General features: G+C 46.7%; 1 protein-coding gene across 2 annotated transcripts in view; it reads left to right on the top strand.

The window, feature by feature from the left end:
• Window positions 1-12,005, top strand: part of kcmf1 (potassium channel modulatory factor 1) — a 238,340-nt gene that overhangs the window by 63,590 nt on the left and 162,745 nt on the right. The window contains exon 2 of one of the 2 annotated variants that reach the window (XM_085983438.1): window positions 409-534. The exons of the other annotated variant lie outside the window; for it this stretch is intronic. Within the exon in view, the coding sequence (XP_085839564.1) occupies window positions 477-534 (58 nt within the window). The 5' untranslated portion in view covers window positions 409-476. The remainder of the gene's footprint in view (window positions 1-408; window positions 535-12,005) is intronic. 2 annotated transcript variants of the gene reach the window in all.

Raw genomic sequence — 12,005 nt, 5'->3', positions numbered from 1 at the left:
GAATATTCATGGAGCCTCCTCCTCCTGTTAGTTGTTTAATGGTCCACCACCATTCACGACAGGATGTGGCAGGACTGCAGAGCTTGGATCTGATCCGGGATCACTTAGTACTGTCTATAACATGCTGCTTCCGTTTTTTAGCATGCATATAGTCCTGTGTTGCAGCTTCCCCAGGTTGGCATCTCATTTTTAGGTACGCCATGTGCTTCTCCTGGCATGCTTTTCTACACTCCATATTGAAACTGGGTTGGTCCCCTGGCTTGATGGTAATGGTAGAGTGAGGGGTATGTCGGGCCATGAGGTTACAGATTGTGGTGTAGTATAATTCTGCTGCTGCTGATGGCCTACAGCGCCTCATGGATGCCCAATTTTGAGCTGCTATATCTGTTCTGAATCTATCCCCTTTAGTACGGTGATAGTACCACATAACACGATGGAGGGTGTCCACAGTGTGAAGACAGGACTTCGTCTCCACAATGACTGTGCGGTGGTCACTGCTACCAATGATGTCATGGAGAGATGCATCTGCGACAGGTAGATTGGTGATGACTAAGTCAAGTAGATTTTTCCCTTGTGTTGGTTCTTGTCGCAGGCCCAGACTGGTAGTTATGTCCTTCAGGACTCTGCCAGCTCGGTCAGTTGTGGTGCTGCTGAGCCACTCTTGGTGATGGACATTGAAGTCCCCCACCCAGAGTACATTCTGTGCCCTTGCTGCTCTCCGTGCTTCTTCCAAGTGGTGTTCAACATGGAGGAGTACTGATTCATCAGCTGAGGGAGGGCGTTGGGTGGTAATCAGCAGGAGGTTTCCATGCCCATGCTTGACCTGAAGCCATGAGACTTCATGGGGTCCGAAGTCAATGTTGAGGACTCCTAGGGCCACTCCTTCCCGACTGTATACCACTGCCGCCACACCTGGTGGGTCTGTCCTGCCGTTGGGACAGGACATACCCAAGGATGCTGAAACAACCTACATTAGCCAACTCGCCTCTCATACCTACGTAGTTTGCTTTGTTCAAGTTTAGGACCCTAGTTTCGGGCTTAACTAAATCACACTCAAACTCAACATAAAATTCTATCTTATAATCACAGCTCCCCAGAGGTTCCTTTACTCCAAGGTTATTAATTAACCCTGTCTCATTGCACAGTACTAGATCTAAAATAGCCAATTCTCTCGTAGGTTCCTTGACATACTGATGTAGAAAACTATTTTGAATGCATTCCCTGAACTTTTCCTCTGCACTATTTCTGCAAATTTGGTTTGCCCAGTCTATATGGAAGTTAAAGTCCCCCATGATTACTGTATTACCCTTGTTACATGCATCTCTAATTTCCTGATTTATACTCTGCCCGACACTATTAGACTACTACCACTAGTGTTTTCAGCCCCTTGTTGATTCTTCGCTCCACCCAAACTGATTCTACATTTTGTTTTTCTGAGCCAGGATCCTTTCTACTGTCTTTATTCCCTCCTTTATCATCAGGGCTACCCCTCCTCCTTTTCCATTCTGTCTGTCCTAAAAATCAAATATCCTGGAATATTTAGTTCCCAACCTTGGTCACTCTGCAACCTCGTCTCTGTAATGGCTATTAAATCAAACCCATTTATTTATATCTGCGCTATTCATCTATTTTGTTGTGAATGCTTCATGCATTCAGATATAATACCTTGAGCTTTAACTTTTTTCTATTTTTCCCTGATGCCACTTTAGTCACTATTACCTTATTAATCTTTCTGTCCCTTCCTGACCCACTCTGCTTATCTTTAACCAGATTACTACTCTGCTATACAGCCTTGACATTTCTCTTACTGCTTTTTAATTTACCCTTTCCTGAATCCTCCCCCCCCCCCCCCCCCCCCCCCTCCCCTTCATTAGTTTAAAGCCCTACATGCCACCCTAGTTATTCGATTCACCAGGACACTGGTCCCAGCCCGGTTTAAGTGGAGCCTGTCATCACAGAACAACTCCCTCTTTCCGCAGTACTGGTGCCAGTGCTCCATGAATTGAACCCCCTGCCTCCCACACCACTCTTTGAGCTATGCATTTAACCTTCTAATCTGTTTGTCCCTATGCCAATTTGCGCATGGCTCAGGTAACAGAGATTATTACCTGTAAGGTTCTGCGTTTTAATTTTGACCCTAGCTCCTCAAACTCTCTCAGCAGAATCTCATTTCTAGTTCTACTTATGTCGTTGGTTCCTACCTTGACCGTGACAACTGGATCCTCCCCCTCCCACTCCAAGTTCTTCTCCAGCCACGAGGAGACATCCTTTACCCTGGCACCAGGCAGGCAACACAACTCCCGGTTGCAGCTGCAGAGAACAGTACCCATCCTTCTGACTATACTTTCCACTACCACATTCCTTTTCACTCCCCCCACTTGAATGGCCTCCAGCACCATGGTGTCATGGTCTGTTTGCTCATCCACCCTGCAGTCCTTGTTCTCATCCCCATAGGTAGCAAGTATCTCATACTTGTTGGTGAAAGTCAAGGGCCGAGGCTCCTCCATCACTACATCCTGGGTCCCCATACCTTTGTGACTTGCGGTCACACTCTCCTGTCCCTGACCATTGACAAACTGTATTACTACTTAAACTAAGGGGTGTGACTGTCTCCTGAAACAAAGTGTCTAGGTAACTCCCCCCCCCCCCCCCCCCCCCCCCGATGCCCCGCAATGTCTGCACCTCAGACTCTGCAGCTCAACAACTCTGAGCTGCAGTTCCTCGAGCTGCAGACACTTACCGCGGATGTGGTTGCTTGGGATCTCGCTGGTCTCCACAAACTCCCACATGCTGCAGTTACGGCACACCACCTGCTCTACCATGTCTATCTAACCGCCTTTATTTATTTGATTAGAATCATAGAATGGTTACTGCACAGAAGGAGGTCATTCGGCCTGTCGAGCCTGTGTCGGTACGTCCCACTCCCTCGTCCTTTCCCTGTAGCCCTGCAATTTTTTTTCCTTCAGGTACTGATCCAATTCCCTTATTGAAAGCCACGATTGAGTCTGCCTCCATCACCCTTTCAGTCAGTGCATTCCAGATCCTAACCACTCGCTGCGTTAAAAAAAAGTTTTTCCTCATGTCACCTTTGGTTCTTCTGCCAATCACAAATCTGTGTCCTCTGGTTCTCGACCTTTCCGCCAATTGGAACAGTTTCTCTCTATCTACTCTGTCCAGACCCCTCGTGATTTTGAATACCTCTATCAAATCTCTCCTCAAACTTCTCTGCTCTAAGGAGAACAACCCCAGTCTGTCCACGTAACTGAAGTGTCTCATCCCTGGAATCATTCTCGTAAATCTTTTCTGCACCCTCTCTAAGACCTTCACATCCTTCCTAAAGTGCGGTGCCCAGAATTGGACACAATACTCCAGTTGAGGCCAAACCAGTGTTTTATAAAGGTTCATCATAACTTCCTAGCTTTTGTACTCTATGCCTCCTATTTATGAAGACCAGGATCCTGTATGCTTCTTTAACCGTTTTCTCAACCTGCCCTGCCACCTTCAACTATTTGTACACATATACCCCCAGGTCTCTCTGTTCATGCACCCCCTCTAGAATTGTAGCCTTCAGTTTATATTTCCTCTCCTCGTTCTTCCTACCAAAATGTATCACTTCGCAATTTTCTGCGTTAAACTTCATCTCCCACGTGTCTGCTCACTTCACCAGCTTGTCTGTCTGTCTTGAAGTCTATCACTATCCTCCTCACTGTTCACTATACTTCCAAGTTTTGTGTCATCTGCAAATTTTGAAATTGTGCCCTGTACACCCAAGTCCAAGTCATTAATATATATCAAGAAAAGCAGTGGTCCTAGTATTGACCCCTGGGGAACACCCCTTCCTCCAGTCTGAAAAACAACCATTCACCACTTGTTTGAAATCAGGTGCTTGAAATCAGGATTATGTCTCCAACAACAACTTGCATTTATATGGCGCCTTAAAACGTCCCAAAGTGCTTCACAGGAGCATTAGCCAACAGAATTTGACACCGAGCTCCATATGGAGATAGTCGGACAGGTGACCAGAAGCTTGGTCAAAGAGGTAGGTTTTTAGGAGCACCTTAAAGGAAGAGCGAGAGGTAAAGAAGCGGAGATTTAGGTTGGGGATTCCAGAGCTTGGGGCACAACAGCCAATGGTGGAGCGATTAAAATTGGGGAGGTGTAAGAGGCCAGAATTGGAGCAGTGCAGAGATCTCGGATGGTTGTAGGGCTGGAGGAGGTTACAGCGATAGGGACGGGCGAGTACATGGAGGGATTTTAGTTATCTTGATATTTAATGCGTTAATTAATTTTTATTGTTTCAATCAATTATTTTAGATTTATGAATTAATTGGTTTATCCAGTTTAAGTTAGTGATTCAGTAAAGTAAAGTAGTAACAAGTTAGTTTCCTAGTCCACTTCCCTAGCTTAGAGGCTAAAAAACTAATACTCACCAACCAATCACCAACTGCTGCCCTGTGATGTCACTCCTTGATTTTTTTTTTCTGTTTTGAAGGTTCCTCGCACTGCCTCTCTCTCTATAGCGCCGCTGCTCTTGCCGTTTTATCCAAGGTCCGCTCCTCTAGCTGCTGCTCTAACTTGTTCGCACTGCCTCTCTCTTTATAGCGCCGCTGCTCTTGCTGTTTTATCCAAGGTCCGCTCCTCTAGCCGCTGCTCTCACTTGTTCGCACTGCCGCTCTCTTTATAGTGCGCCGCCGCTGCTCTCGCCGTTTTATCCCAGGTCCGCTCCTCTCGCTGCTGCTCTCACTTGTTCGCACTGCCGCTCTCTTTATAGTGCCGCTGCCGCTGCTCTTGCCGTTTTATCCAAGGTCCGCTCCTCTAGCCGCTGCTCTCACTTGTTCGCACTGCCACTCTCTTTATAGTGTGCCGCCGCTGCTCTTGCCGTTTTATCCCAGGTCTGCTCCTCCCGCTGCTGCTCTGTTGCAGATAAAGGAATTATGCTAAAGTACCTAATTTATGCCAGCAAATAAGTTCATTATAAAGTGCTTTTATTTTTAAACCTTAAGTGCAATTTCTCAATTTAGGAAGGAAGAAAAAGCATAATTAACTTTCTGAAAGTGTACTGTAATATAAGCACTGTAACAAATCTTCTGCCCTTCATTCAAGCTGTGTCTCAGTTGGTAGTATTCTCGCCTCTGAGTCAGAAGGTTGTGGGTTGAAGTCCCATTCCAGAAACTTGAGCACAAAAATCTACGTTGACACTCCAGTGCTGCACTGTCGGAAGTGCCGACTTTCGGATGAGACATTAAACTGAGGACCCTCTGCCCTCTCGGGTGGATGTGAAAGATCCTATGACACTATTTCGAAGAAAAGCAGGGGAGTTATCCCCGGTGTCCTAGTCAATATTTATCCCTTAATCAACATCACTAAAACAGATTATCTAGTCATTATCACATTGCTGTTTGTGGGAGCTTGCTGTGCGCAAATTGGCTGCCACATTTCCTACATTACAACAGTGACTATACTTCAAAAAGTACTGGCTGTAAAGCACTTTGGGATGTCCGGTGGTTGTGAAAGGTGCTATATAAATGCAAGTATTCCTTTCTTCCTTTACGATGACTGTGTATGCTGAGCTCAAAATTTTACCAGCTCCAATTCTGGGCTGAATTTAACAACTAAGCGGCAAAAAGCTCCTTTTAATGTTCCTTTAAAACTTAATGGATAATGAGAGTTTCTGTTTTTTTCTCTCGTCCTAATTTTTAGAAATAATTCTTCAATCTTCACATCATATGACATCTGTCATCCATCAGTATAAAATCACCAAAGCAGAGATGCTTGCTTTTCAGGTCAGGCAATGGCGACCTCTTTCACTGTACAAATACATCACTCAGCTTAACCTTTTCATCCTGTTGTCCATTATTATCATCTAAAACCCTCCCATCCAGGATCACCTATCAACATAGCTACAACTTAGGTTGCTGGTTTGGTATTGAGAGATTAAGTCTATTTGATTGACCAGAACACCCAGTTGTTGACTAATCTGTGTTTTATTGCAAACATGCTGGTGATCTTCCAGATCCAGACTAAATAATGAAGTCCCCCATATAGAAGAAAGTTCCACTCAGAATGGAAGTCAAAGAAACTGAACATTTGGGCAAGAATCTATTTGTAAATGGCCTATTACAAGAAGCACTGGTTCAAGTTTGTGCATGCGTAGTCGGTTGATTACAAGTTAGCTTCCACTAATATATCTACCCACTCTTTTGTTTAGCAGTGCGGTGCCGGTTCATGCAGGCAGCATAGTGATACATCAATAATTGGTCATTGATCTAGAGTTGGGTCGGAATGGCTGCTTGAGCTACAACTTTGTATTGCTTGGCTTCTTAGAATCTTGTATTTACAAAGAAATCTACTAGAAGTTACTCTTTTGGGTTTCAGTCTCTTTGGAGACCATGTTGGAGGTAATTTTGGAGGGTTTTATAAGCAGTGCTTAAATTTTTTTTATTTGTTTATGGGATGTGGGCGTCGCTGGCAAGGCCAGCATTTATTGCCCTTGAGAAGGCGACGGTGAGCCGCCGCCTTGAACCGCTGCAGTCCACGTGGTGAAGGTACTCCCACAGTGCAGTTAGGTTGGGAGTTCCAGGATTTTGACCCAGCGACGATGAAGGATCAGCAATATACTTAGTTAGGATGGTGTGTGATTTGGAGGGGAACCTGGAGGTGGTGGTGCTCCCATACGCCTGCTGCCCTTGTCCTTCTAGGTGGAAGAGGTCGTGGGTTTGGAGGTGCTGCCGAAAAAGCCTTGGCGAGTTGCTGCAGTGCATCTTGTAGATGGTACACACTGCAGCCACGGTACGTCGGTGGTGGAGGGAGTGAATGTTTAAGGTGGTGGATGGTGTGCCAGTCAAGTGGGCTGCTTTGTCCTGAATGGTGTCGAGCTTCTTGAGTGTTGTTGGAGCTGCACTCATCCAGGCAAGTGGGGAGTTTTCCGTCACACTCCTTACTTGTGCCTTGTAGATGGTGGAAAGGCTTTGGGAAGTCAGGAGGTGAGACACTTGCCGCAGAATACCCAGCCTCTAATCTGCTCTTGTTGCCACAGTATCTATGTGGCTGGTCCAGTTAAGTTTCTGGTCAATGGGGGCCCCCAGGATGTTGATGGAGAGGAGTTGGCGATGGTAATGCTATTGAATGTCAAGGGGCAGTGGATAGACTCGCTTGTTGGAGATAGTCATTGCCTGGCACTTGTGTGGCGCGAATGTTACCTGCCACTTATCAGCCCAAGCCTGAACGTCGTCCAGGTTGTGTTGCATGCGGGCATGGACTGCTTCATTATCAGCGGAGTTGTGAATGGCGCTGAACACTGCAGTCATCAGCGAACATCCCCATTTCTGATCTTATGTTGGAGAGAAGGTCATTGATGAAGCAGCTGAAGATAGTTGGGCCTCGGACACTGCCCTGAAGAACTCCTGCAGTGATGCCCTGGGGCTGTGATGATTGACCTTCAACCACCACAATCATCTTCCTTTGTGCTAGGTATGACTCCAGTCAGTGGAGAGTTCTCCACCCCCCCCCCCCCCCCCCAATGCCCATTGAGTTCAGTTTTACTAGGGCTCCTTGATGCCACACTCGGTCAAATGCTGCCTTGATGCCAAGGGCAGTCACTCACCTCACCTCTGGAATTCAGCTCCTTTGTCCATGTTTGGACCAAGGCTGTAATGAGGTCGGGAGCCGAGTGGTCTTGATGGAACCCAAACTGGGCATCAGTGAGCAGGTTATTGGTGAGTGAGTGCAGCTTGATAGCACTGTCGATGACACCTTCCATCACGTTGATGATTGAGAGTAGACTGATTTGGCGGTAATTGGTCGGATTGGATTTGTCCTGCTTTTTGTGGACAGGACATACCTGGGCAGTTTTCTACATTGTCGGATAGGTGCCAGTGTTGTAGCTGTACTGGAACAGCTTGGCTAGAGCCACGGCTAGTTCTGGAGCACAAGTCTTCAGCACGATAGCCGGGATGTTGTCGGGGCCCATAGCCTTTGCGGTATCCAGTGCGTTCAGCCGTTTCCTGATATCAAGTGGAGTGAATCGAATTGGTTGAAGACAGGCTTCTGTGATGGTGGGGACCTCAGGAGTAGGCCGATATGGATCATCCACTCTGCACTTCTGGCTGAGGATGGTTGCAAATGCTTCATCTTGTCTTTTGCACTCACATGCTGGGCTTCACCATCATTGAGTATGGGGATATTCATGGAGCCTCCTCCTTCCGTTAGTTGTTTAATGGTCCACCACCATTCACGATTGGATGTGGCAGGACTGCAGAGCTTTGATCTGATATGTTGTGGGATCGCTTTGCTCTGTCTATAGCTTTTTAGCATGCATGTAGTCCTGTTTTGCAGCTTCCCCAGGTTGGCACCTCATTTTTAGGTACACCATGTGCTGCTCCTGGCATGGTCTTCTACATTCCTTATTGAACCCTGGCTTGATGGTAATGGTGGAGTGAGGGATATGCCGGGCTACGTGGTTACAGATTGTGGTGGAATACAATTCTGCTGCTGCTGATGGCCCACAGTGCCTCATGGATGCCCAGTTTTGAGCTGCTAGATCGGTTCTGAATCTATCCCATTTAGCACAGTGGTAGTGCCACACAACATGATGGAGGGCGTCCTCAGTGTGAAGACAGGACTTCGTCTCCACAATGGCTGTGTGGTGGTCACTGCTACCAATACTGTCATGGACAAATGCATCTGCGACAGGTAGATTGGTGAGGACGAGATCAAGTAGGTTTTTCCCTTGTGTTGGTTTTCTCACCACCTGTCGCAGGCCCAGATTGGCAGCTATGCCCTTCAGGACTCGGTCAGTAGTGGTGTTACCATTATTGATACTAGCTCTTTATTCCAGATTTATTTATTTAACTGAATTTAAATTCCCCAGCTGCCGTGTGGGATTTGAACTCTTGTCTCTGGATCATATTCCAGGCCTCTGGAGTACTAGTCCAGTGACATTACCACTATGCTACCATTCCCTTATGAACTGCTAGGAATATCCAGGCAGAATCAATCCAGAGCTTCTGGGATTAAAAATGAGTAATCCTTTAAATGCAAGGGCAGCTTTATCCTGAACACTAAGCATCCACTCCAGGATAATCAGTAGGATTCCAGGAAAATCCCTCCTCTCCCAGCTTGTGCATCACCCACTTAGAGACTACGTGCTATGATGCCCCCTTGATGGGAGGGCATGCTAGCATTCTGCACTTCAACAGGATGACTTTGTCTGAGGTGATCATTTGAAATCAAGGGTGTAGCAGCAAGGGTCACTGGGTGGCTATGAAGGAAGGTTTTGTTTTTATTTTACATGTTCTAGATTGTTCTCTGATCCACATGCAGGTAAATTAACGCAGATTGGTTTTCCAAATCAACCCAACCCTACCCTCCCCCGTCCCCCCTTCCCATGCCGATACTTTGAATAAGTGGAGAAGGAGGATTATACTACAGGAAACACTTTTTTATCTGGCACTGATGGGACTGGCGTGGTGCCGGTTGATCAAAAAGTCCGGATTACAGAGAGGTATACTTAACAAGGTACGAGAGCCCTGTACACGGCCACAGGTGCAGGAACCCCGGTTACACTGCCACAGATCCAGGAACTCCGGTTACACGGCCACTAATATATAGTAAAACTTACCTGAACCTACTTCTGAATTTTGTCAGTTAAGAGAGATTTCTGGATATTTAGGTGCCGGGTAAAAGAGAGTTTCCTGTACATAGTTTGACAGTTAAGGTTAATAGTTTATATAGTTTAGAAGGAGTTAATTTTTGTGGTTTATAGTTTCTAAGGTCTCATAGAAACATAGAAGATAGGAGCAGGAGTAGGCCATTAGGCCCCTCGAGCCTGTTTCGCTATTCAATGAGATCATGGCTGATCATCCAAATTCAGTACCCTGTCCCTGCCTTCTCCCCATATCCCTTGATCCCTTTAGCCTTAAGAAATATATCCAACTCCTTCTTGAATATATTTAATGAACTGGCCTCCACCACCCTCTGTGGCAGAGAATTCCACAGGTTCACCACTCTCTGGGTGAAGAAAGTCCTCCTCATCTCTGTCCTCAATGGCTTACCCCTTATCCTTAGACTGTGACCCCTGGTTCTGGACTCCTTGGCCATCGGGAGCATCCTTCCTGCATCTAGTCTGTCTAGTCCTGTTAGAATTTTATAAGTTTCAATGAGATCCCCTCTCATTCTTCTAAACTCCAGCGAGTACAAGCCCAATCGACCTAATCTCTCCTCATACGTCATTCCTGCCATCCCAGGTATCAGTCTGGTGAATCTTCGCTGCACTCCCTCCATGGCAAGAACATCCTTCCTCAGATAAGGCGACCAAAACTGCACACAATACTCAAGGTGTGGTCTCACCAAGACCCTGTACAACAGCAGCAAGACATCCGTGTTCCTGTACTCGAACCCTCTCGTTACGAAGGCCAACATACTATTTGCCGCCTTAACCGCCTGCTGCACCTGCATGCTTACCTTCAGCGACTGGTGCACAAGGACACCCAGGTCTCATTGCACTTCCCCTTTTCCCAATCTATTGCTGTTCAGATAATCTGCCTTCCTGTTTTTGCCACCAAAGTGGATAACTTCGCATTTATCTACATTATACTGCATCTGCCATGCTTCTGCCCAATCACCCAACCTGTCCAAATCATACTGGAGTTTCTCTGCATCCTCCTCACAGCGCACGCACCCACCCAGCTTTGTGTCGTCTGCAAACTTGGAGATATTACATCTAGTTCCCTCATCTAGATCATTAATATATATTGTGAATAGCTGGGGTCCTAGGACCGATCCCTGTGGTACCCCACTAGTCACTGCCTGCCACTTGGAAAAAGACCCGTTTATTCCAACTCTTTGCGTCCTGTCTGCCAACCAGTTCTCTATCGAAGTCGGTACCTTGCCCCCAATCCCATGTGCCTTAACTTTACACTCTAATCTCTTATGCGGGACCTTATCGAAAGCCTTTTGAAAGTCCAAATACACCACATCCACTGGTTCTCCTTTATCTATTTTACCAGTTACATCCTCAAAAAATTCCAGGAGATTAGTCGAGCACGATTTACCTTTTGTAAATCCATGTTGACTTTGTCCGATCCTGTCACTGTTTTCCAAGTGCTCTGCTATTACATCTTTTATAATGGACTCTAGCATTTTCCCCACTACCGATGTCAGGCTTACCGGCCTATAATTCCCCGTTTTCTCTCTACCACCTTTTTTGAATAGTGGGGTAACATTAGCTACCCTCCAATCCATGGGAACTGTTAGAGTCTCTGTTGTGTGGTGGGGAGTGCAAGTAAACAAGGGCCCTTGAGTATATCATTTAATTGTAGTGTAATTAGTGGTATTGATTTGATTTAATTTAATTTGAATTAGTTAAAGGGTAAGTCATGGCAGCACAGCTCGACCCCGTGGCATGCTCCTCCTGCACTATGTGGGAAATCAGGGACACTTCCTGTGTCCCCGACGACCATGTGTGCGGGAAGTGTATCCAGCTGCAGCTACTGGCAGACTGCATTGCGTCGCTGGAGCTGCGAATGGATACATACTGGAGCATTCGCGATGCTGAGGACATCGTGGATAGCACGTTTAGGGAGTTGATCACACCGCAGGTAAAGGCTGCACAGGCAGGAAGGGAATGGGTGACCGCCAGGCAGAGTAGTGCCGGGGGTCCCCTGTGGCCATGCCCCTCTCAAACAGATATATCGCTTTGAATATTGTTGGGGGAGATGGCTTATCGGGGGAAGGCAGCAGCCAAACTTCCTGGCACCATGGGTGGTTCTGCTGCACAGGACAGGAGGAAAAGAGTGGGAGAGCTACAGTGATAGGGGATTCTATTGTAAGGGGAATAGATAGGCGTTTCTGCGGCCGCAAACAAGACTCCAGAATGGTATGTTACCTCCCTGGTGCAAGGGTCAGGGATGTCTCGGAGCGGCTGCAGGGCATTTTGGAGGGGGAGAGTGAACAGCCAGTTGTCGTGGTGCATATAGGTACCAACGATATAGGTAAAAAACAAGATG

The sequence above is a fragment of the Somniosus microcephalus genome, chromosome 1 (genome assembly GCF_052327205.1).
Source record: "Somniosus microcephalus isolate GS21.2 chromosome 1, FLI_Smic_1.0, whole genome shotgun sequence".
In the NCBI taxonomy this organism is placed as follows: Eukaryota; Metazoa; Chordata; class Chondrichthyes; order Squaliformes; family Somniosidae; genus Somniosus; species Somniosus microcephalus.
This window is presented reverse-complemented; position numbering and strand designations above follow the sequence as displayed.